The sequence below is a fragment of the Engystomops pustulosus genome, chromosome 8, assembly GCF_040894005.1.
Source record: "Engystomops pustulosus chromosome 8, aEngPut4.maternal, whole genome shotgun sequence".
Lineage (NCBI taxonomy): Eukaryota > Metazoa > Chordata > Amphibia > Anura > Leptodactylidae > Engystomops > Engystomops pustulosus.
This window is the reverse complement of record NC_092418.1, coordinates 50,287,386-50,314,536: the sequence shown is the minus strand read 5'-3', so window position 1 is coordinate 50,314,536 and position 27,151 is coordinate 50,287,386. Positions and strand designations below refer to the sequence as shown.

At 43.5% G+C, this 27,151-nt stretch overlaps 1 protein-coding gene and 1 pseudogene across 1 annotated transcript in view; both read right to left on the bottom strand.

The window, feature by feature from the left end:
• The window catches only part of PGAP1 (post-GPI attachment to proteins inositol deacylase 1), a 316,353-nt gene that overhangs the window by 197,048 nt on the left and 92,154 nt on the right, over positions 1–27,151 (bottom strand). Inside the window, exons 10-12 of the mRNA XM_072120897.1 lie at positions 19,176–19,259; positions 18,131–18,180; positions 16,751–16,802 (exon numbers count right to left, since the gene is read on the bottom strand). Coding sequence (XP_071976998.1) covers positions 16,751–16,802; positions 18,131–18,180; positions 19,176–19,259 — 186 coding nt within the window. The remainder of the gene's footprint in view (positions 1–16,750; positions 16,803–18,130; positions 18,181–19,175; positions 19,260–27,151) is intronic.
• Positions 20,490–21,178, bottom strand: LOC140075266 (zinc transporter ZIP1 pseudogene; annotated as a pseudogene).

Sequence of the window (27,151 nt, the reverse complement as noted above, 5' to 3'; positions counted from 1 at the left end):
CACCCCTGGGAGACTCCACCTTATGGGAGTTATGCCAGGTGACTCCTGCTTCTGTTGTCAGGTCCCTACTGGCCCCTTCCTACACAGCGGACGGGCATGTCCCCAGGTTAGCGTTTGGTCAGTGGTGCTCAAAGGGAACCTGTCACCAGGAGACCCATTTTTAGCACTCCCCCCAGTCCTCACAGAGCATAGTACATACACTACCATAGTGTTTTTGTATAAAAAAATAGGTTTTACAGAAAGAAGATATGTTATATAGCACCATTCAATACCATGTGCTGTGTGACTAGGCACTCGTCCCCTGGGAGTGGCTATAGAGGAGCTGTCCCCCCCCCCCTTGTGTTCTTTTCAAATACATGAAAACACCCATCACTTGGCTTAGCGGCGCCTCCAACTCCTCTACAGCCAATCCCGAGTGAGGGGAGTTATTCATATATTTAAAAAGGACACATGGAGAAGCAGTTTCCCAAGAGTGGGGGGGGGGGGGGGCTGCTCCTTTCCAGCCAGGTGAACAGTGCCTAGTCACACAGCAGATGCTAATGAAAGGTACAATATAACATACCTTTTTTTTCTGTAAAACCTATTTTTTTTTATACAAAAACACTTTGGCAGTGTATGTACTATGCTCTGTGGGGACTGGGGGAGTGCTAAAAATGGGTCTCCTGGTGACAAGTTCCCTTTAACTTTCTTAATGAGCACTGAGTTCTCTCTTACTATGTCCCTGCGGGTTTGCTTCTTGGGTATACAGAACAAAGTTATCCATGGTCATTATGAGAAGATATTTTTCCCTTTTGTCCTATATTATGCCCGTAAGGTTATAATTAACCCCTTCAGGGCTATTTTGGCCTATAGGACGCAGCCCCATTTTTCAAATCTGCCCTGTGTCACTACAAGTGCTTATAGCTTTGGAACGCTACAATATATCCAGGGGATTTTGAGATTGTTTTCTCGTGAAACATTGTACTTCAAATTAGTTTAAAAATTTGGATGATATCTTTTGTGTTTAGTTATGAAAAAAAAACAAGATTTCGCAAAAAATTGGGAAAATTCTTTATTTTCAAAGTTCTAAATTGTCTATTTTTGATGCAGATAGTCATAGCACCCAAATTAATTCAGAACTTACATTTACTAAATGTGTGCTTTCTGTTGCCATGGTTTTTTAAGATTCCACATTTTTTTTTCATAACTTTCTATTAAAATAAGAATAGGATTGTAGAGGAGAGAGTTTAGAAAGTGGAAGATCGATTAGTAGGGGGTATAATCAAAGCAACGCTTAGAGCTTTATAGGTTTCAATTCTAAGAAAAGGGCAGATTATTTAGCCATTTTTGAGGTGCATGCAGCAGTTGTGTGCAAGTGATTGAATATACGGAGAAAAGGGAAAGGTCAGGGTCCAACATAAACCAAAACAGTAGGAATGCTGCCTCAGGATTATGGTGGTACCACAGACGTTAATAGGGAGATCAGGGCTAGGTTGGTTAGTAAGTGGTGGAAAGAGGAATTCAGGTTTGGAATGATTGAGTTTCAAGAAGAAAGCGCGGAGGCAACAGATGACAATGACTGGTGTTCTGCAGTAAGGATTGTTAAGTGATATTATGTGCAAAAGTATATAATTGGACATCAGCATAAAGATGATACTTACAACCAAATCTTCTGATGGGTTGTCCAAAGGGGGCAGCGTAGAGGGAAAAGCAAAGAGGAACCCAGACAAAAAGAGGAAGAGGAGACGAGACATATCCAGAGAAAAGAGCACAGTATTCTTCTGGCCAATCGAGTATAGCATTGGTGACTTTATAAATAGAAGTGAGTGCATAGCGCAGAAACCAAACATATCTGGAGTTTGGAAATGAAAGGGTGGTTAGAAACGGGTCAAGAGAACTGGACAGGTCAAGAGAACTGGACAGGTCAAGAGAACTGGACAGGTCAAGAGAACTGGACAGGTCAAGAGAACTGGGTTTTTTTGGTTTTAGTAATCGGTTTACATGTTTGGAAGAAAAGGGAAAGACATCAACAGAAAGAGAGGTTAAAGATTTTATTGAGGCGAGAAGTTACTACTGGAGAGAGGGACTGCACAGACAAGAGGGGGATGGGGTTCTGATTTAGGTAGTGGGGCGAGCTGTGGAAAGGAGCCTTCCAGAGGGAAGGGTTCTCATGGAAGCAGTGGATTGGGAAATTTCCTCCAATGTAGTTAATTTTATCTATAAAGTAGCTAGCTAGGGCAATTTTGAGAATGTGATTGTAGTGGTTAGTAGCCAGGTTAGGACAGGAAGAGGAAGAGGTTGGGGCAGTGAGGACAGCAAGTTTTCTGTGCAATGGTGAGTATTAGCACGTGGGTTTCAATATGTGCAATCTGTGGGCTTATTCAATAAAGTGGAAAGACTATTGACAGTAAAACTTTTTGACTGATTTTCCCTGATGGTCTCTACAACTTTACATGCTGCTCACCCAGCTCACCCAGTTAAAACCCAGAGGAATTTAGGGACTGCAGTACTGGCAGGGTTAACAGATTTTACAGAATATTGCCAAATGCAAATATGAATCATCCAATTTCCAAATACTTGATAAAACATAATGTTTAATGTATTGTTAAGAAAAAAAAGATTTCTGTGTAAATAAAAATTTTAAAACCCAATATTTGTGTGGAAGTGATTCAGTTGTTCCTAGAAGGGTTTAATTTATTATATATACCTACATTAGGGTCTATTCCTGTTGGTTTATAGTGGTACATGTTTCACCAGTTCACTGGCTTCATCAGGGAAACATGGGCTATAGATGTACCATACAGTGGCTTCATCAGGGAAACATGGGCTATAGCTGTTCCATACATACATAGCCCATGTTCACCTGATGAAGCCAGTGAACTTACAAAACATGTAGAGGGGGCTAATGGAGCTTTGTATTTTAACTACAATATGAGTGTGGTAGAGAAATGACATAGCAGTTTACTAATGTAAAACTCCGAACTGCATTCAGAGTTAGCTGCATATAAGGCAGGATAGCCTACTAGCGACAAAACAGTTGTTTGAACTAGATAGAGCACAATCCATTAGTAACAGTTATTTATACTAGGCAGTGGATACATGTGAAGCATTGTATCAATCTCAGGATATTAGCAACTGTGGCCAAACGATAATGCACTTCTTCATTAACAATACTGACATCTAGTGACTACACAGGGTCACTGCGACTACTGTAAGTGTGAAATGGTTACTATCTGTAAAAATAAACCTCATGTACTACTATAAATCAACAGGAATAGGCCCCAATATAGGTCTATACAATAAATTAAACTCTTCTAGTAACAACTAAATAACACAAATATTGGGTTTTTAAATCTTTATTTACACTGAAAAAATTATTTTATGTTTTATCAAGTACTTGAAAATGGGATGATTCGTATTTGCCCAGATCTCCCCTGCATCTCAAATATTCCCCGGTTGGGTGCAACCCCCAATGGAACAATGCTTCTGGAGTTTTATACCATTGAGCCAGTAACTTATAATAGTTTTCGTGTAACCTAACGCATCTTGAGAAATCGTATGAGTGCTTTGGTTGTCTGACAGCATGAGGCCTAGCTCCTTCTCCCATGCCAAGATGTACAGTGGTTGAGAGGGTGCCTTCCTGGCCAGCAGGAAATCGTGGACGTAGGACACTTTGGTGACTTTGGGTGGGCCCCCACTGTTATCGCAACCTGCAGGGGAGTGGCCTCTCTGATTCGTCCATGTTACTTCTGAAACCCCCGGCATAAAGACTTTAATTGTAGTCTGACCAGGGGTAGGCATCTCCTCACTCGTATCCTACTTTTTAGCTCTTCCTCTGGCATGTTTTCCGCGGATTTGAGAAAATCCCTCAAGGTAAGATCTGCAAAGCCTACCCACCAGGAAGGCACATCCGCCCAATTTCTAGAAACTAAGAATGGTAGAAGGTTGGCAGGCATCAAAGGGGACAAGAAGGGTGAAATCTCAAATTTGTTCACTGTGTGCCACATCTGAAGCACCCGTCTCGTCAGCTTATCAAGACGATCTAGGTTCTGGTGCCATGGTGGTGGCACCCAAATCCCCCCTAATACTAGTGTCTTTTCGTGTTGTGCCATTGTCGGGGGGAAATGTGATATGTTGTCTAGGGGAGCGTAAGGAGATACCCTTTTTTGCTGCCTGTGTGGCCCAGTAATAGAATTGCACATCCGGGATTCCTAAGCCTCCTTTCCGTTAAGGAAAGCATGCGCAAGTCTGGGGCGTTTCCCCCTCCACAGATATGCGGAGAACATTTTCCGGTGGAAAACTTCCCACGGAAAGAGATAGGGAGCATCAGTAGGGGGTAAAATATTTAGGCAACACATAGGCTTTCAATATGTTTTTTTTGCCCATTAAAGAGATATTGGTCAGCATTTGCTGGAGGGTGGTCAATAGGGGTGAAAAATTTAGTTTATATAGGGATATAATCTCTCCTGACAGCACGACCTGTAAATATTTAAAGGAAACCTACCATTTCAAATGGTAGGTGTAAGCTGTAAACACCGAGCACCAGCTCAGGGTGAGCTGGTGCCGGTGCTTAGTTTCGTTAGTGTTAAAACCTGCGTGCCCGCGGTAACACTTTTTAAACTTTATAGCAGAAGCTGCTTCGGCGCTGCGCGCTACGCCTGCGGCATTTCCTATGTAGGCGCGCGCACGCAGCGCCGAAGCAGTTTCTGCTATAAAGTTTAAAAAGTGTTAAAACCGCGGTTTTAACACTAACGAAACTAAGCACCGGCACCAGCTCACCCTGAGCTGGTGCTCGGTGTTTACAGCTTACACCTACCATTTGAAATAGTAGGTTTCCTTTAAGTCCTTCTGTTTGAGTAGCTTAACTTGTGATGTGGGTAAGGTGATATTTTATGGCTTTCACTGTGCCCCCTTTATGTCTTCTTTACATATAAAGTCTACTTTATTCTTTGGGTCAGTATGATCACGGGGATACCAAATTTGTATAGGTTTTATAATATTTTCATACATTATAACAAAAATTAATACCTCCTATAAAAAAAAATAATTTATTTTGAAATCTTCTGGCGCTAAGAACTTTTTCATACCTCTGTGTACGGAGATGTGAGTGGTGTAATTTTTTGCGACTTTTGATGACGTTTCAAATGCTACTATTTTTAGGACTGTACAACCTTTTGATCACTTTTTGATTTTTAACTATTTTTCAAAATGGCAAAAAAAGTGGCATTTTTTACTTTGGGAGCTATTTTCCGTTACGAGGTTAAACGCAGTGAAAAACCATTATTATAATTTGAAAGATATGGCATTTTTGGACGCGGTGATACCTAATGCGTTTATGATTTAATCTGATCTGATTTTATCTGTTCTAGGGAAAGCCCTCTCCATGTACTTGCCCCCGTTGTTAAGGGGTTAAAGTGATTGAAAAAGTTAAAGTGATCACACAGTATTGGCAGTGCTTCTACAGGGTCTACAAATCAGAAATATTAAATCGTCTGCAAATGCAGCAAGTTCAAATCGGTAAGTTGAGGACGCCATCTTTAAGCCATGTATGCGTTGGTCTTGGGTCACAAACTGGATTAGAGATTCTAGGCACAGAATGAACAAGGAAGGAGAAAGAGGGCAACTCTGCCTAGTTTGATTATGTATATAGTAAGGCGGTTGACAATATCCCATTCACTCTAATTCAAGCCAAGGGCCCTTCATGAAAAGATGGCACCCTCAAAGCCAGGTGGGAACACATATTTCAATAGGGTCTCCCTCATGAAGCCCCAGACAACCCTAACAAATGCCTTCTCGGCATTTTTGCTTATTTTCAATAGGTTTATTATTAGAGATGAGCGAACATACTCGTCCGAGCTTGATGCTCGATCGAGCATTAGCGTACTCGTAACTGCTCGTTGCTCGGACGAGTATTTCGCCCGCTCGAGAAAATGGCAGCTCCCGCCGTTTTGCTTTTTGGCGGCCAGAAACAGAGCCAATCACAAGCCAGGAGACTCTGCACTCCACCCAGCATGACGTGGTACCCTTACACGTAGATAGCAGTGGTTGGCTGGCCAGATCAGGTGACCCTGGGATAGACTAGCCGCTGCCCGCGCTGCTCGGATCATTCTCTGTCTGGATGCCGCTAGGGAGAGAGCTGCTGCTGCTCAGGGAAAGCGTTAGGGTGTTCTATTAGCTTACTGTTAGGCAGGAGTGATTCTTAAAGAACCCAACAGCCCTTCTTAGGGCTACAATAACGTTATAATTTTTTTTTTTTTTTATTTGCAGCTAGTACCATATTGTGAGGAATTAGCAGGGGGACTTGCTACCGTTGTGTTTAGCTCTTAGTGACACACATATCCACCTCAAACACCAAAGTGGGAAAATTTATTAGGGGTTTGAGTAGAATTAGGCACAGTCTGCCAGTTTCTTTTTATTTTACGTTTATTTTTTTCATAACTCAGCGTCATCTCATCTGGCATAGTAGTGTGCTGTAATACTTGGCTAGAAAATAGCCATAGGAGAATACAAACGTCTTAATTACGCCTGCAGTAGCGTTATATATATTTGATTTCTGGTTGATCTGCTGGTGGCTGTACTTGCTGCAGTGCATCTACTATCAAATTGGGAGCAATTTGGAGTCAGACTTGCGACCACTGTGTTTTAGTGACGCACATATCCATCGCAAAGACCGAAGTGGGAAAATTTATTAGGGCCCGGGTTGTATTTCAATTAGGCACAGTCTGCCAGTTTCTTTTTATTTTACGTTTATTTTTTTCATAACTCAGCGTCATCTCATCTGGCATAGTAGTGTGCTGTTATACTTGGCTAGAAAATAGCCATAGGAGAATACAAACGTCTTAATTACGCCTACAGTAGCGTTATATATATTTGATTTCTGGTTGATCTGCTGGTGGCTGTACTTGCTGCAGTGCATCTACTATCAAATTGGGAGCAATTTGGAGTCAGACTTGCGACCACTGTGTTTTAGTGACGCACATATCCATCGCAAAGACCGAAGTGGGAAAATTTATTAGGGCCCGGGGTTGTATTTCAATTAGGCACAGTCTGCCAGTTTCTTTTTATTTTACGTTTATTTTTTTCATAACTCAGCGTCATCTCATCTGGCATAGTAGTGTGCTGTAATACTTGGCTAGAAAATAGCCATAGGAGAATACAAACGTCTTAATTACGCCTACAGTAGCATTATATATATTTGATTTCTGGTTGATCTGCTGGTGGCTGTACTTGCTGCAGTGCATCTACTATCAAATTGGGAGCAATTTGGAGTCAGACTTGCGACCACTGTGTTTTAGTGACGCACATATCCATCGCAAAGACCGAAGTGGGAAAATTTATTAGGGCCCGGGGTTGTATTTCAACTAGGCACAGTCTGCCATTTCCTTTTTTATTTTACGTTTATTTTTTTCATAACTCAGCGTCATCTCATCTGGCATAGTAGTGTGCTGTAATACTTGGCTAGAAAATAGCCATAGGAGAATACAAACGTCTTAATTACGCCTACAGTAGCGTTATATATATTTGATTTCTGGTTGATCTGCTGGTGGCTGTACTTGCTGCAGTGCATCTACTATCAAATTGGGAGCAATTTGGAGTCAGACTTGCGACCACTGTGTTTTAGTGACGCACATATCCATCGCAAAGACCGAAGTGGGAAAATTTATTAGGGCCCGGGGTTGTATTTCAACTAGGCACAGTCTGCCATTTCCTTTTTTATTTTACGTTTATTTTTTTCATAACTCAGCGTCATCTCATCTGGCATAGTAGTGTGCTGTAATACTTGGCTAGAAAATAGCCATAGCAATAGGATAGCATCGTTTGGTTTTAAAAACTAAAAAACACAAACAAAAAAAAAAAAAAAAAAAAGTTAAAAAAAAAATACAAGTTATAACTCTCATTTTCAAAATGTTTAACCCGAGGGCTAGGGGTAGAGGACGAGGGCGGGGACGTGGGCGTCCAACTACTGCAGGGGTCAGAGGCCGTGGTCCTGGGCGGGGTGAGACACCACCTGCTTATGAGGGAGCAGGGGAACGCCGCAGAGCTACACTCCCTAGGTTCATGTCTGAAGTTACTGGGACTCGTGGTAGAGCACTGTTGAGGCCAGAACAGTGCGAACAGGTGATGTCGTGGATTGCCGACAATGCTTCGAGCAATTTGTCCACCAGTCAGTCTTCCACGCAGTCCACCCATGTCACCGAAATCGGCACTCCTCCAGCTCCTGCACCTCAGCCTCCTCCCCCCCAGTCTGCCCCCTCCCAGCAAAATTTGCCATTTGAACCGGCATACTCTGAGGAACTGTTTTCTGGACCCTTCCCACAGTCACAAACCACTTGTCCGGTTGCTGATGAGCAATTTTCTGATGCCCAGGTTTTCCACCAGTCGCAGTCTGTGGGTGATGATGACCTTGTTGACGTAGTGGAAGAAGTGTGTAAAGAGGTGTCCGACGATGAGGAGACACGGTTGTCAGACAGTGGGGAAGTTGTTGTCAGGGCAGGAAGTCCGAGGGGGGAGCAGACTGAGGGATCGGAGGATGATGAGGTGACAGACCCAAGCTGGGTTGAGAGGCCGGGTGAACACAGTGCTTCTGAGACGGAGGAGAGTCCTCGACCAGAACAGGTTGGAAGAGGCAGTGGTGGGGCCAGACGGAGAGGCAGGGCCAGAGCTGGTGCATCAGCGCCAAATGTGTCAACTAGTGAAGCTCCCGTGGCGAGGGCTCCTGCGGCGAGGGCTAGATTTTCAGAAGTCTGGAGGTTCTTTAAGGAAACACCGGATGACCGACGGACTGTGGTGTGCCACATTTGCCAAACCAGGATCAGCAGGGGTTCCACCACTACTAGCTTAACTACCACCAGTATGCGCAGGCATATGAATGCTAAACACCCCACTCAGTGGCAACAAGCGCGTTCACCTCCGGCCGTGCACACCACTGCTCCTTCCCCTGTGTCAGCTGATAGTCAGCCCCCTGCCCAGGACCCTGCCACAAAAACCCCATCGTCACCTCCACGATCCTCCACAGCATCCACCAGCGTTCAGCTCTCCATACCCCAGACGCTGGAGCGGAAACGCAAATATAGTGCAACCCACCCGCACGCCCAAGCCCTTAATGTGCACATTTCCAGATTGCTAAGCCTGGAGATGCTGCCCTATAGGCTAGTAGAGACCGAGGCCTTTCGCAGCCTCATGGCGGCGGCCGCCCCTCGGTATTCGGTCCCCAGCCGCCACTACTTTTCCCGATGTGCCGTCCCAGCCCTGCACCAGCACGTGTCAGACAACATAATCCGTGCCCTGACCAACGCCGTTTCTGACAAGGTCCACCTGACCACGGACACGTGGACGAGTGCTGCCGGGCAGGGCCACTATATATCTCTGACGGCACATTGGGTTAACTTGGTGGAGGCTGGGACCGAGTGTGACCCTGCGGCTGGTCATATACTGCCGACGCCGAGGATTGCGGGGCCTACCTCGGTCCAGGTGTTTGAGGCCTACTATGCCTCCTCCTCCTCCCACCCCTCCTCCACCTCCTCCTCCGAACGACCATCCGTGGGCATGGCGCCATCAGTCGGTAGCTCTAGGCACAGCAGCAGTGCCGTCGCTAAGCGACAGCAGGCGGTGCTCAAACTGCTGAGCCTAGGCGATAAAAGGCACACCGCCCAAGAACTATTACAGGGCATCACGGCGCAGACTGATCTGTGGCTGGCACCGCTGAACCTGAAGCCAGGCATGGTTGTGTGTGACAACGGCCGTAACCTGGTGGCGGCTCTGCAACTCGGCAGACTGACACATGTGCCATGCCTGGCCCATGTGTTAAATCTGATAGTTCAGCGTTTCCTCAAGACATACCCCAATCTGTCTGATTTGCTCACGAAGGTGCGCCGCATCTGTGCGCATTTCAGGAAGTCCAGCACAGATGCTGCCACTCTCAGGGCAGCGCAGCGCCGCCTCCAACTGCCCGCTCACCGACTGTTGTGCGACGTGCCCACGAGGTGGAATTCAACACTGACCATGTTATCCAGAGTTTACCAGCAGCGCCGAGCGATTGTAGACTGCCAGATGTCAACTTCCACCAGAACTGGTAGTCAGGTCAGTCAGCTTCCTCAAGTCTACAATGAGGAGTGGACGTGGATGTCTGATATCTGTCAGGTGCTGAGTAACTTTGAGGAGTCAACACAGATGGTCAGTGGCGATGCCGCCATCATCAGCCTCACCATCCCGCTGCTTGGCCTGTTGAAAAACTCTCTGGTCAGCATGAAGTCGGAAGCTTTGCGCTCCTCACAAGAGACAGGGGAAGAAGATTCCCTTGTTGATAGCCAAAGCACCCTTAGGTCTGTTTCTCAGCGCATATCGGAGGAGGTGGAGGTGGAGGAGGATGAGGAGGAAGAGGAGGAGAATGTTGGCGAGACACAAGAGGGGACCATTGTTGAGTCCTACACTGTTGAGCGTGTATGGGCAGAAGAAGAGGAGTTGGAGGAGTTGGAGGAGGAGGAAATGGACAGTCAGGCCAGTGAGGGGAGTGAATTCTTACGCGTTGGTACTCTGGCGCATATGGCAGATTTCATGCTAGGCTGCCTATCCCGTGACCCTCGCGTTCAAAGAATTTATTCCAGCACCGATTACTGGGTGTTCACTCTCCTGGACCCACGGTACAAGCAAAATCTTTCCACTCTCATCCCTGGAGAGGAAAGGAGTGTGAGAATGCATGAATACCAGCAGGCCCTGGTGCACAAGCTGAAACAGTATTTCCCTTCTGACAGCGCTAGCGGCAGAGTGCGTAGTTCTGCGGGACAAGTAGCGAGGGAGAGTAGGCGAGCAGGCAGCTTGTCCAGCACTGGCAAGGGTACGCTTTACAAGGCTTTTGCCAGCTTTATGTCACCCCAGCAAGACACTGTCACCTGTCCCCAGTCTCGGCAGAGTAGGGCTGATCTTTACAGAAAGATGGTGAGGGAGTACGTAGCTGACCATACCATCGTCCTAAATGATCACACAGCTCCCTACAACTACTGGGTTTCAAAGCTGGACATGTGGCACGAACTGGCGCTCTACGCCTTGGAGGTTCTTGCCTGCCCTGCCGCTAGCGTCTTGTCAGAGCGGGTTTTCAGTGCAGCTGGTGGCATCATCACCGATAAGCGTACACGCCTGTCGACTGACAGCGCTGACAGGCTGACGCTTATCAAGATGAATAAAGCATGGATTTCTCCTAATTTCAAATCTCCAGCAGGTGAAGGAAGCTCAACCTGAATAATTTATCCACTCCTCCTCCTCATTTTCCTCCTTCTCCTCCTCTTTCTACAGTAAAGCAGAGGAAACTGGCTGTTTTTTGACAGGGCCCACTGGCTCTAGGTATAGTACTTTATGCATTTAATTTTTCTGGAGGGCCACCGACACGGTCCTCTGTTTTAAACAATTTTTGGGAGTGCCACATACAGGCACTCAATCTATTCAATTTTTCTGGAGGGCCACCTTTCCGGTCCTCTGTTTTAAACAATTTTTTGGGACTGCCACATACAGGCACTCAATCTATTCCATTTTTCTGGAGGGCCACCTACCTGCTCCTCTGGTTTAAAAACTTTTTTGGACTGCCACATACAGGCACTCAATCTATTCCATTTTTCTGGAGGGCCACCTACCTGCTCCTCTGGTTTAAAAACTTTTTTGGACTGCCACATACAGGCACTCAATCTATTCCATTTTTCTGGAGGGCCACCTACCTGCTCCTCTGGTTTGAAAACTTTTTTGGACTGCCACATACAGGCACTCAATCTATTCCATTTTTCTGGAGGGCCACCTACCTGCTCCTCTGGTTTGAAAAATTTTTTGGACTGCCACATACAGGCACTATCCAAATTGAATTGTCTCCATAGCAGCCTCCACACGTTGTCTCCATTGCTACCTCCAAAAGTCGTCCATATAGCTGCCTCCATACATCGTCCCTTTATCAAACGAGGTTTGTCAGGCCGAAATTTGGGTTGTTTTCATGGATTCCACATCAAAGTTGTTAACTTTGTCGCCACCCTGCTGTGTTATCCACAAAATACACTGGCAAACTTTTACCATTTACGGATATTATTTCAGCGCTTCTTGCGCATCTGTTTACATTCCCCTCACCCGCCATATCCTAAACTTATAAGAACGCTACTACACTTGATCTTATACAAAAGGTTCTTAGAAGTGCTGTTTGGGGAGTAGCCTAGAGACAGGGGCTTGGATTGGCGAAAGCTCGCCTAGCAGCGGAGCGCCAGCTCCATGCGCATCATGCGCTTCTTGCGCATCTGTTTACATTCCCCTCACCCGCCATATTCCAAACTTATAAGAACGCTACTACACTTAACTTGGTGCAGGCTGGGACCGAGTCTGACCCTGGGGCTGGTCATATACTGCCGACGCAGAGGATTGCGGGGCCTACCTCGGTCCAGGTCTCAAAGGCCTACTATACCTCCAAATCCTCCCACCCCTCCTCCACCTCCTCCTCCTCCGAATTACCATCCGTGGGCATGGCGCCATCAGTCGGTAGCTCTAGGCACAGCAGCAGTGCCGTTGCTAAGCGACAGCAGGCGGTGCTCAAACTGCTGAGCCTAGGTGATAAAAGGCACACCGCCCAAGAGCTATTGCAGGGCATTCCACATCAAACTTGTTAACTTTGTCGCCACCCTGCTGTGTAAGCCACAAAATATACTGGAAAACTTTTTTCATTTACGGATATTATTTCAGCGCTTCTTGCGCAGATGTTTACATTCCCCTCAACCGCCATATCCCAAACTTATAAGAACGCTACTACACTTGATCTTATCCGAAAGGTTCTTAGAAGTGCTGTTTGGGGAGTAGCCTAGAGACAGGGGCTTGGACTGGCGAAAGCTCGCCTGGCAGCGGAGCGCCAGCTCCATGCCAAGAACCAACTAACATAGTTTTAACTGCAGTACCTTTAATCTACTACTAGTTCACTGCCTCCATACATCGTCCCCTTATCAAACGAGCTGTGTCAGGCAGAATTTTGGATTGTTTTCATGGCTTCCATGTTAACTTTGTCGCCACCCTGCTGTGTAATCCACAAAATATACTGGCAAACTTTTATCATGTACCAATATTATTTGAGCGCTTCTTGCTCACCTTCTTTGGTTCCTCTCTGCTACCCATTGGTTTGAAGCCTGAGTCCATTTAGGGTATGTCGCCATGCCACTCTCTAGCCTTCCGCTGCTGCCGCTGCCTCTGCATGCCGTCCCCTATAGTGTCAGGGTCAATTATTGGATGTTTTAGATGATATCTAGCTTCATTCTGTCACTCTGTCATGGCCATGCTGTTGCCCATAATTTTGGCATAATGGTGCGATTAAGCAGCCTCAGAGGCATCCATGCATGCTGCCCCTGCTGTTTCCTGTCCATTTCCGTGGTGTTTCCATCCTTTTCTGAGGTTCCCAGGTGTTTGGCCAAGCTTCCCTGTGCAGAGCCTTGGTCCCCTTGAAAAATGCTCGAGTCTCCCATTGACTTCAATGGGGCTCGTTACTCGAAACGAGCACTCGAGCATCGGGAAAAGTTCGTCTCGAATAACGAGTACCCGAGCATTTTAGTGCTCGCTCATCTCTATTTATTATCATTCTACTGCACTTGTCCCCATGCGTATATGGGAAGTTATATCATGGCCGCTGTGATGTTTAGGGTGTCTTTCAGTTTTTGAATTCCGCTTTTTCTTTATTTGTGCTCTCATTTCCATGAGGTACCCTCTGTCGACAGCTTTCTGGCCCTCCCGTAACATCATTGTCGGCAAAGGATTGGGGTTTTTTAGCCTTCAGCTCATCCAGAAAGGCCTTGTATCCTAGTAGCGTAACGTTTAAGTGCCACGTCCACTCCTTCACCAGTAAATGTGGCATGCAGAATCACATCATTAGGGGATTGTGATCAGAAATAGTACTGGGACCTCTCTCTGCCGACAGTGCCTGTTCCACATATCTACCTGCCCAGACTCATGCTCTTTCATAACTGGAATTAGGATCACTGTAATTGTCTTCTTCAGCACCTCTTTTTATATCTCCAGGAGGTTTGTGCCTGTAGCCTCAGAGTCTGATGGGCTCCATCTGAATGCTCAGACGCATCTGATGCAGGTGAGCGCACCAACGCCATCTAGTGGCCGTCTGGTGGCGACAGGAGATTCCGGGCCTCTTTTCTCCTTGGCTTCTTAATGCCCGCTGTATTTTGGATTCCCAGGTTGTCCCCGAGTGTTCCCGGGGCCACTGCCTCTGTACTTCACCATCTGCCAGCTAAGGTGTCCCAGTTGTACACTGTTAACTCACTTCACAGGTTACAGTCAAATTTTGAAAACTGTAATGGAAAGTACTATTATTGACTTTTTGTTATATGATATTCTTTCTCCATGTGGGTGCATTATGAGATATATGGAAGACCTAGTGACCACTGAAAATGATTAGCTTAGCAATGGCCCATATGTTGTGAATGACCCAGAAACTCCAAATGTTGGGCAATCAAAGGTTTTACCATAAAGAATGGACCATTTCCACTTTTGAGAAGCCATGGGCAGATTTTCCTTCTAGAGAAAATATACACCAGTGTTTGGGGCTTATTTAATCTAAATGGAGCCCATGGGTTTGCCCATGAAAGAAAATTCTAGAGGCAGAGAGGAGCTAAGCGCAGCATCAGACAGGAAAACAAGAGGTCTGCCGACCCTAAACGCAGTAGATCCAGGGTCGGGTCTAGGGACAACCAAAAGTGTGTACACCAGGATTGATAGAGACAGGTTGAAATTATATCTGTGAAATGCTGTTTTTCTGTTAATAACATTGAATTAGAGAATGTGTAATTTTGTTATCTTGAGTACATTTAAGAAACTTGTCTTTGTGGGAATAGCACTTTAATGATACAATATAGTAGGGACACTGCTTTAATGCTGCCTTCAACAACTTGCATTGTACTGGAAGCATTTTACTGATTGGCATTTTTATGTAAACCTTATACTATAAAGTTGCTATTATACACATATCCAGCACATTGGTAGTTTTTTATCGATTGGTCACCAATCTATGCACATAAAATCCATGAGCATACTGCTTTCCACCAGGGGTTCTACTTTACCCTGTGTGATTACGTCAATCTTCAACACCCTAGGTATGCACACAACTAAGCAACCTGTTACCAGCAGGAGTCGTGTAAATATAAATATATATTTTTTGTTTATTATAAATACAGTGGTGGCCAAAAGTATTGGCACCTGTGAAATTCTGTCAGATAATATACGTTTTATTCCAGAAAATGATTGCAATCAAATTCTTTGGCATTAACTTCTTCATTTATTTTGCTTGCAATAAAAAAAAAAAAAAAAACAAACACAAAAAGAGAATGAAAAAAGTAATTTTACACAAAACTCCAAAAATGGTCCAAAAAGTATACTTGGTAGCAGAACCATCAAGGAGTTTCTTACAATGCTCTGCTGGAATTTTAGACCATTTTTCTTTGGCAAACTGCTCCTGGACCCTGAGATTTGAAGGATGCCTTCTCCAAACTGCCATTTTGAGATCTCTCCACAGGTGTTCTATGGGATTCAGGTCTGGACTCATTGCTGGCTCTTTAGAAGTCTCCAGTGCTTTCCCCCAAACCATTTTCTAGTGCTTTTTGAAGTGTGTTTTGGGTCATTGTCCTGCTGGAAGACGCATGACCTCTGAGGGATACCCAGCTTTCTCACACTGGGCCCTACATTATGCTGAAAATTTGATGGTTCAGACATCATAATGCCATGCACACGGTCAAGCAGTCCAGTGCCAGAGGCAGCCATGCAACTCCAAAACATCAGGGAACCTCCACCATGTGTGACTGTAGGGACCGTGTGCTTTTCTTTGAAGGCCTCTTTTCTTTTTCCTGTAAACTCTATGTTGATGGCTTTTCCTAAAAAGCTCTTTGTCTCATCTGACCAGAGAAAATTCTCCCAAAACTTTCTCAGAAACCTAAAAAAGCCTGGCTGGAGTTTGCCAAAACTTACCTGTGTAAAAAATGGGGTCTTCCTGGATATTCTACCATATAGTCCTTTTTCATTCAGACGCCGACTGCTAGTATGGGTTGACAATGTTGTACCCTTGGACTGCAGGGCAGCTTGAACTTGTTTGGATGTTAGTCGAGGTATCCACCATACACACAATCTTGCGTGTATAAAATCTCTCGTCAAATTTTCTTTTCGGTCCACATCTAGGGAGGTTAGCCACAGTGCCATGGGCTTTAAACTTCTTGATGACACTGAGCACGGTAGACACAGGAACATTCAGGTCTTTGGAGATGGACTTGTAGCCTTGAGATTGCTCATGCTTCCTCACAATTTTGATTCTCAAGTCCTCAGACAGTTCTTTGGTCTTCTTTCTTTTCTCTGTGGTCAATGTGGTACAAACAAGGACTCAGGACAGAGGATGAGTCAACTTTAATCCATTTCAACTGGCTGCAGGTGTGATTTAGTTATTGCCACCAGCTGTTAGGTGCCACGGGTAATTTACAGGTGCTGTTAATTACACAAATAAGAGAAGCATCACATAATTTTTCTAACAGTGCGAATACTTTTGTCCACCCCTTTTTTATGTTTGGTGTGGAATTATATCCAATTTGCCTTTTTGACAATCCTTTTCGTGGTTTTCCATTGAAGACAAATTAAATGAAAATAATAACATCAAAAAATTTCTGATTGCAATCATTTTCTGGGAAAAAACAATATCTGACATAATTGCATATACACACATACATACAGCCTATGCATTTTTTTAGTTTAGAGTTGCAATAAAATTTGGTCTTGCCTTTGCAGTAGGTAGCAGCTCCGATCTCCAAGATAAATCTTCAAGTTGTAAACTAAAAAGAAAAAAAAACTGATATAGACATTTTATATTACAAAAAACAACCAAACATAACTAAAGCATGGCAAGTATTCTAGGTCAGTGTTGGTGAAGCAGAGCCCTCTCTTTAATAAAATGTCCAGTGGCAGAGCCCCCTCTTTAATAAAATGTCCAATGGCAGAGCCCTCTCATTATTAAAATGTCCAGTGGCAGAGCCCCCTCTTTAATAAAATGCCTGGACGCAGAGCCCCCTCATAAATATAAAGTTTCCAGTGACAAAGCCCACTTTATTAATAAAATGCACAGCATGGCCCCCTTAAAAACAATAAGCTTACTACTACTTACCCTCCAAGCTCCCACGCAGGTCCTCTTCTCATTGCTGCTTCTAGTGTCTTCCTTGCAGTGCAGACAGAGGCACATCTGTGCTTTTCCCCCCACACATACTATGATGTCACGCGGCAGAAACACTACAGCAATACTGCAGCATCATAGTATGTGTACATGGGCAGAGCGCATAGACGAGCCTCTGTCTGCACTGATACTTTTAGTTTCCATGGCAAAAGTGCATAACTTTACATTTATCTACATTAAACTTCATTAGCCATTTCTCCACAGAATCATCCAGCTTCCACAGATATCTTTGTAATATAATACTTTCTGACTCTCACTTCTGACTTTCTGTATTAATTTCTTTAGAGATATTAACAAGAAGGGGCCCAATAGTGACCCCTGTAATAACCCAATAGGAGTATGTGTCATTAATGAAAATCGTCTGATTTCATTCACTAACCTAAATACACAGATTGTCCCCTATTCCCAGCAGTCCCGTTTTATGTACCAACCATTTATGCAGTACAGTGTCAAATGACTTTGAAAAGTCTAAATCCACATCCACAGCTTCTCCCTAGGTCTGGTCTGGAAATTACCTCCTCATAGAAGTTGATCAAGTTAATCTCACAGGACTGATCCCTTACAAACCCATGTTGATGCTGGGTTATAAGGTTATGTGCATTTAAATACTCCAGAAATGCATAGCTATATACAAAATTAAACTCACAGGTCTGTAGCTTCCAGATTATTTTTTAATATAAGTATCACATTTGCTATATGCCAGTCCTGTGAAACAGAAACTGTCCCTAAGGAATCTTCAAATATTAAAAATAACGGTTAATCTTTCATATTATATAATTAACGCAGTAAACAAGCAGTGCTAAACTTATATCGCTAGCCATTTAAAAGAGCCAATAATTTCTGATAGCATTTCTATTTGAGGGTTCATTTTATTATTTCAGCTATATTGGGACACTATATTTTACTGTTCACATCCCACAGAATAATACATACCACTTTGATGAATCTTTACTATTACAGCCAAATATCCAACTATGAGTGAACTGCACAAAAACATCAAAATAAATGTAATAAGTTTTTTCATTTCATTTTACAGCTTTTTTTTAACCATTACACATCTCAGTTATTTCTTCAGGTTTTTATTTTGCATCTGTTGCTGAGAACCAAAACCAGAGTTGAACACACAGAACATGGACAACTTTCCATTATACCTTATTTCTGTGTAGTCACAATATTCTATGCAAACAATTGTTGAAATTTTCAAGAAGTTAATTGGTCCTTACTTGCACAAATCGATTTGGATACAGTGCATGGTTTTCAACTGAAAAAAACTGACCTTATTAACTACTACAAGTAAGCTGTCAAGTAGCTAAAAACCTTCCAGCGTGGTGGCATCATCCAGAAACTTTGAAGCGAGATGTAAACTGGTTGTATAAAGTCATGGAGTTGAATTGTTGTCAAACTCTCCCCACTTCATAATGCTCCACTCTCTGTAATTAACCCCCCTGTGTAGAACGACATGAGTAACCATCTCTCCTGAAGTTTGGTGAATGATGTCAATTTCAACAACCGGGGGTGGGGGGTGGGCGTTAGTTTTGAGGTTGTTCAGTGCTGAACTCTCTGCTTACATGTCTTTACAGCAAATTTAAATTCAATTCTCCCTTCAAAGTTAATTTTCTGAATGATGCCACCACACATAACCTTTATCAACAGCTTGACAACACACAGGTAGTTGTTAATTTGGTCAAAATAAATAAATTTTTACTTGGACTTAAAGGAAACACAAAATTAATCCTGAAATTTGAAAAAAGGTGAAAATATAGGCAAAGCATAACAGATATGAGTGGGTAAGTATTTTTTTTTAAATTCAGTCACAGACCTATTGGAGCAATTTATCGGCCCCGCACAACTGACTGTAAGCCTTGCAAAGAGAATGTGTTATTTTTCTATCCTGAGTATATTTCTTTAAGCATATGGTCTTCATCGGAAAATCTCATTTTGTAGTTCACAGTGCTTAAGTTATATGACAACTACTCACCAAGAAGGTGCTTCTACAATGAAACTGGTTATACTTTATTCTTTTATCAGAAAGTGGAAACGCAAAATAGGTTTCACTATGTGCCTGTAGTCAAAGGGGAAGAAATTATCAGTGGTGTTCACAGGAAAAAAAAACAACAACTACTTTTAAATATAAAAACAAAACCAGACTGGAAGACATAAAAACAGCATGACATAGAAACCTAAAAAAATGTTATGCACAAGAATTTGAAACTATAGTAGTGCTCTTTATAACTCTTTTAGCACCATACCATCTTCTCTTTTTGTGCTTCTCATCCACTCCAATAGCCTCAACTAATTTAAACTTCGGCATATCGAGAAAGGAGTAATTTTTTGCAAGTTGAATTGACATTTTATTGATTTTATTGCGAAAGGGGTTTTGCCACTTCTTTTGTAGATGGTGCAAACCCCATAGATAGATAGGAAAAAGTCTTAAGCATATTTAACACATGCAGGTAAAAAGTTATTAAAATGTATACAAATAATTCCCGCTGACAAATATGTTACAAGAAATGTATATAGTCATGAAATAAGGCCACAACTGATTTTAAACAAGTTGGCATGAGATATAGAGCATACACATACACACACTATGAATTAACACGTGGAATTATATACTTTTTTTTTTAGTGTAAATATTAGATATTTATTGCTGTATCTCACTCTCACGGCTCGGATACAACATTCATTCAGGCTGAGGCGTAACAAATCTCCAGTAGAAACACGACTTCATGTACAAATCACTAGAAACATCAAAGAAAAATATCAAATATAGCAAATTCCGGCACCGGGTGAACTGTGGTGCATGAGGTGGGCGGCCCTTGGTTCAACATCCATTGAGCCCTTGAGTATGGAGGCACATAGTGGGGTCCATGACAGCACAACAGGTGACTGCGGGACCAAGGTGAGGTGAATCGGCGTGGTGGACCGGTTGCGGGCGCAGAGGCAAGAAGGCAGAGCTTTAAACCGTACAGATGAAGGCGCAGCCTAGCAGCAGGTGCATAGCACTACAGTGACGAAAAGATGACAAACCATCAGCAGGACAGATCCAGCGCAGGACAGTCGCCATGGTGACTGCAGAAAGGTCCAAGCAGTCTGCAGGCATTCAGGCAAATTATCCCATTTTCTTAGCATTTTTGTGCAAAACCCGTTTCTTTCAGACCATTAGGAACAGGTAACACTATGCAGAGTTCTTCAGCTTGAAATGACCAGTGGGTGGTGACCACGGACACATGTGCGGCCACAGATGGGAGTGGATTACTGAAGCTCTGGGGAGGGGTGGCTCTCCGACCTCTCAGATCTTGATGAATAAGATGGCGGTGATGACAGAGAAGCCGCACAGGATGACGATGACAGGAGGACGATGATCACTGGCGCTCAGCTCGTGGGGCAGGATCTCCAGGAAGGTGATGTACAGAAAGGTGCCGGTGGCGATGCCCGCCAGGACGCTGCGGATCAGCTGGTGCATAGGCTTCTCAGTCAGCATGATTCCCAGCCCGATCATGAAGGAGAAGAGCAGGAGCGGTGGCAGAGGTGGCCCTGCGCCAGCTTCAGGGTCAGGCTGAAGGAGATGAGGCACTTGTGTATGAGCAGCGCCAGGCAGGTCTCCAGAACCTTCCTGCTCTCCTGCAGGAGCCCAACCGCCAGACCCTCCAGAGCAGAGTCCAAGGACCGCGACAGGTCCGGCACCATGACCCTGGAGTCAGCGCCCAGCAGCGAGTGCATCTCCTCCGATCCACCACGGCTGCTCCTTATTATTTAGAGGGATCTGCTCCAAGACCAGCACAAGGAAGTGATGTTCAGCCTAAGCAGGGCGTTGCTCATCCCGGGCCAGGTTGTCCGGCAGCAGGTCCAGGAGGCAGTTGGCCAGGAAGAATCCTCACAAAAAACAACTGATCGCAACTTCACTTCCAGCCCCACCAACGACAGGGACAAGTCCTCCAGGGCCGGGCTCCACACCACGCTGGCAGGAAACACCTCCATGCCGGGGTCACCAGAGGTCACCCTCAGGTTCAGGCCCCTCTGCGATATCCTGTCTTCTTACTACTCAGGGCGCACTCATGGAATTATATACTTAACACAAAAGTGTGAAACAATTGAAAATATATCTAACATTCTAGGTTCTTCAGAGTAGCCACCTTTTCCTTGGATTACTGCTTTGCACACTCTTGGCATTCTCTACATGAACTTCAAGGAGTAATTGGCAGGTTTTCACATCATGGGTGTGCCCGGTCAGATTTAATAAGTGAGATTTCTTGTCTTATAAACGGGGTTAGGACCATCAGTTGTGTTGTGCAGAAGTCATGTGGGTATACAGTTGATAGTCCTACTGAATAGACTGTTAGCTGCTTGTTTTCTAACCAATTCTAACCAATTCTAAGTAAAGAAAAATGAGTGGTCATCATTACTTTAAAAAATGAAGGTCAGTCAGTCCAAAAAATTGGGAAAACCCATCAAGCGCTACGAAGAAACTTTCTCACATGAGGACCACCCCAGGAAAGGAAGACCAAGAGTCACCACTGCTGCGGAGGATAAGTTCATCCGAGTCACGAGCCTCAGAATTCACAGGTTAACAGCAGCTCAGATTAGAGACCAGGTCATTGCCACACAGAGTTCTATCAGCAGACAAATCTCTACAATAACTATTAAGAGGAGACTGTGTGCAGCAGGCCTTCATGGTAAAATAGCTGATAGGAATCCACTGCTAAGGACAGGCAACAAACAGAAGAGACTTGTTTGGACTAAAGAACACAAGGAATTTACATTAGACCATTGGAGATCTGTGCTTTGGTTTGATGAGTCCAAATTTAAGATCTTTGGTTCCAACCAATATACCGATATATGGTTTCACACTTTTTTGTTAAGTATATAATTCCACATGTGTTAATTCATAGTTTTGATGCCTTCGGTGTGATTCTACAATTTTTATAGTCATGAAAATACAGAAAACTCTTTGAAAGAGAAAGTGTCCAAACTTTTGGTTTTGTCCCCATAACAACCTCCTGTGGCAGAAAGTTCCATAATCTCACTGCTCTTACAGTAAAGTATCCCTGTCTATGGCTATGGTAGAACCGCCTCTGCTCTAGGCGTAGAGGATGCCCCCGTGTCCTGGTCACAGGCCGGTGTACAAAAAGATCCTATTACTGCCCTTTCAGGTATTTGTACATTGTAATGAGGTTTCCCCTCAGACATCTTTTTATTGAACTGAATAACCCCAAATTTTGAAATATATCATTGTATTCTAGTCCCTCCATTCCCCCAATAATCTTGGTTGCTCTCCCCTGCACCCCTTGCAGTTCTACTATGTTCTTTATATACATTGGTGCCGAAAATTGTACACAATATTTCTTGTGGGGTCTGACCAATGATTTGTATAAGGTCAATACCATGTCCTTATCATAAGAATGCATTCTCTCTTGATGCACCCGAAAATTTAGTTTGCTATAGCAGCAGCTGCCTGCCTGTATTTTCATGACTGTAAAAATTATAAGTAAATTGTAAGTAATTGTAAAATTGAATTCATCAAAACTGTAAATTATATACCTTTTCAAATTAGGCAACTTATTAAATTATAATTTTTACAGTAGCAATATACAGTGGCAATAACCATAACTGTACAGCATAACAGCATAATTATACCCCCCTAACTCATCCTCCTTCCCCTCCATTGGTCTGGCCGTTCCGCTCCCCTTCAGAAGTATCTCTTCTTCCAGTGCCCTTAAAGGAAATCTACCACCAGTTTAAAGTATTGTAAACCAAGCACACTGACATAATGGCGAGTGCCCCCTCTGGCAGGTTCTGCTTTTCTTTTAGCTGCTTAGGACCTGGTTTTTACAATAAAAAGAAGGTTTCACAAATTCTGCAAATGAGCCTCAAACTCTATAGATGTCAATGAAACCTGGAGCACCGAAGGCTAATCTACATAATTATTTAAACCGCTTTTTCTTAAAAACACAGGAATATGAAGCTACAAGAAGAGCAGCAGAAGAGCAGCTTCTGCCAGTGGGGGAACACACCATGTCACAGTGTGCTTGGTTTACCATCCTTCATCCTGGTGGTAGATTTCCTTTAGGATCATCATCTGCGGAAACACCTAATCCTCATTCTGTCCCTTTTCCTTCACAGTTATTTTATCCCTAATTCTGTACTTTCCAACCACTTGTTTGTGAAACTTCCCAGCCACGTTTCTCTTTAGGTATACTAAAGTTTTGCACACACATATTTATATTTTAAAAAGATATAAAGTTTTCTGACGTCACGCATGGCGTAAAATGGAAATGACATCACAATATCCATTGAGTAAAAAAAATCATTATATATATATACACACACAATATAAAATATAAAATACATGGGTGAACATATGCTGAATATTTGCGCAGAACACCATGGGGGTAATTTACCAAGGGCCCGATTCGCGTTTTTCCCGACGTGTTACCCGAATATATCCAATTTGCGCCGATTTGTCCCGAATTGCCCCAGGATTTTGGCGCACTCGATGGGATTGTGGCGCATCGGCGCTGGCATGCACGCAACGGAAATCGGGGGGGGGGGGGATGCCGAACGAAACCCAGATGGATTGGGAAAAACCGCAGCATAAAAAAAAAAAAAAAAAAAGTGTTGCGAAACTTGCACTTACCTTAACTAGGAATAGGCCGGTCAACTTGAGTGCATTTCGGCGGTCCTCGGGGAAATTCATCGCAGCAGCGCCACCAGGTGGACGTCGTAGGAACTACCTTCGTGAATCCTGGCAGGACCCGAATCCACCGCAGAGACTTTTTTTTCAGTCTGTTGTGTTCATACTATCAATGTAGTGAGTGTATATTAAATATTTCATAACTTGTATTTTTATATATCTGTGGCTATATTAGTGCATGCGTTAGTATAGCTGATGTTTGTATTTTTATCATTATTATTACTTTAAACGGAACAGACTTTCTCTGAGTGATCTCAGAACAGCTATGGTTTTCTAGTCTGAAATAATAAAAATTATATGTGTTAAAATACATCCAATAATTTATATACGATCCTTCAAATTTATAAAAGATCCTTCAAATCATACGAACACAATTTGAAACTTTGTTGGACGAAGCATTGGACCAGATAACTACACGTGTACAAATACTTGATCCTTGCAAACTGACATCTTGAGGCTAGCAGCGTTCGATAGCACCAAGTAGGACAGAATATAGTCCGATAAGCTTTTACTTCATCAACATAAGGTGAAAGTCACTTCATATGACCATAAACCACTTGAATCCCTTTGCGCTTGTCTTCCCTCTCTCTGTCTACCCATCTATATGAACCTGGAGTCTCTCCTTTGGTCGTAACTTTCCTAGAACGTATTATACATCATCAGGACACATGCATGGGTAACACCTGAGGCTCAAGTCTCAGAATTAACATTCCTGTAGCCATAACATGACACATGTTTCTCTTATCCGTTTGCTGACAGTTTATTGCTATTCACTTTGGGATCATTTCTATAGGTGTGAAGTAATCCGGAAGGCTCCTTGGGTCAGAGCTTCCCATTCGTCCAAATAGGGACAGTAGCCATTGAGGCTACCTTAGATAGATTTAGAAAACTTCAAAAACAGGTCTATCTAGATCTACGGACGACCACTGGACGTTGGCACTATAAGTGTCAACTGTGTCAACTGTTACATTAAGTGTATTTTTATTCTATTGTAGTCCCCCCCTTATTAAAAGACCTGTAACGACTGGAATCTAATAACAAAGCATCACCCTCGGACTTCATTTAGGCACATCTGTTAGACATTAGGCAGCTAATATTAGCCATTCTAGACCAAAAAAAAAACAAAAAAAACACAATGGCGCAGATTTATCAAGCTGTCTGAAAGTCAGAATATTTTAATCACAGCTGCTTTTTAACTGGTACACGACCGGTATGGATCCCGCTGCATGGAGAGGGCTCACTATAGCATATTGCAGCAAAGACTTAACGGTAACACCCGCGATCAGTGCTAGCACCGATTGCGGGTGTTATCATAGCGATCGCTGCCTGCACCCTCAAAAAGATGGCGGCGCATCTTGCCTAGGATCGTCGCTCCCCCTGACGTCATCGGGGAGCGTCGATCCATCTCCATGGTAGCCTTGGGTCTTCAGGGTTTTGTTTTAACCCCTTCATTACAATGTGCTGTCAGCACATTGTAATGAATGAGTAGGAAAAATCCCCATATACTGCCATACTGTAGTATGGCAGTATATGATGGCATCGATCAGACAACCTAGGGTTAAAGTACCCTAGGGAGTCTGAAAAATAGTAAAAATAAAAAAGTGAAAAAAAAAATTATAATAAAAAAACCTAAAAATTCACTCACCCCCTAGAACTGACATAAATATAAATAAACAGTAAAAATCATAAACACATTAGATACATTAGATACTGACGCGTCCTAAAATGCCCGATCTATCAAAATATATAAACAGTTTTTCAATGCGTTTAACCCCATAACGGAAAATAGCGCCCAAAGTCGAAAATGGCACTTTTTTGCCATTTTGAAAAATATAAAAAAAATTTATAAAAAGTGATCAGAAGGTCATACACTCCAAAAAATGATATCATTGAAAATATTATCAAATGTCGCAAAAAATGACACCACCCACAGCTTCGTACAACAAAGTATAGAAAAGTTATTAGCGCCAGAAGATGGCAAAATTTAAAAAAAAAATTCGGTTTCTGGGCATTCGCCATCCTGGCCAGTAACTCCCCCATTTGTTCACCCTCAGTAGAGGAGTGAGTACTGGGATCCCGGGGACTTGCTTGGCTTTACAGATTGAGGCAACTGCCTACTGCCCTGGTCTTTCTTTGGTGCTGCCGCAGAGTTTTCTGTATTTTCATAACTACAAAAATTGTAGATTCACACCAAAGGCATCAAAACTCTGAATTAACACACGTGGAATTATATACTTAACAAAAAAGTGTGAAACCATATATCTTATATTCTAGGTTCTTCAAAGTGGCCACCTTTTGCTTTGATTACTACTATTTGATTACTACGCTTGGCCTTCTCCTGATGAGCTCCAAGAGGTAGTCACCTGAAATGGTCTTCCAACAGTCTTGAAGGAGTTCCCAGGGATGCTTAGCACTTGTTGGCCCTTCTACCTTCACTCTGCGGTCCAACTCACCTTAAACCATCTTGAATGGGTTCAGGCCTGGTAACTGTGGAAGCCAGGTCATCTGGCGTGGCACCCCCATCACTCTCCTTCTTGGTCAAATAGACCTTACACAACATGGAGGCGTGTTTGGGGTCATTGTCCTGTTGAAAAATAAAAGATAATCCAACTAAACTCAAACCAGATGGAATAGCATGCCGATGCAAGAGGCTGTTAAAACCATGCTGGTTCCGTATACCCCAACAATATCCCAATAAATCCCCAACAGTGTCACCAGCAAAGCACCCCACTACTCCTCCTCCATAATTCACAGTGGGAACCAGGCATGTAGAGTCCATTTGTTCACCTTTTCTGCGTCGCACAAAGACACGTTGGTTGAAACCAAAGATCTCAAATTTGGACTCCAGACCAAAGCACAGATTTCCACTGGTCTAATGTCCATTCCTTGTGTTCTTTAGCCCAAACAAGTCCCTTCTGATTGTTGTTTGTCCCTAGCAGTGGTTTCCTAGCAGCTATTTTACCATGAAGGCCTGCTGCTATAACTCTGTGTGGCATTGACCTGGTCTACAATCTGCGATTTCTGAGGCTCGTGACTCAGATGAACATATCCTCCACATCAGAAGTGACTCTTGGTCTTCCTTTGCTGGGGTGGTCCTCACGGGAGCCAGTTTCTTTGTAGCACTTGATGGTTTTTGCAACTGCAACTGGGGACACTTTCAAAGTTTTCACAATTTTTCGGACTGGCTGACCTTCATCTGTTAAAGTACTGATAGCCACTCGTTTTTCTTTGCTTAACTGCTTTTTTCGAATAACGGACCC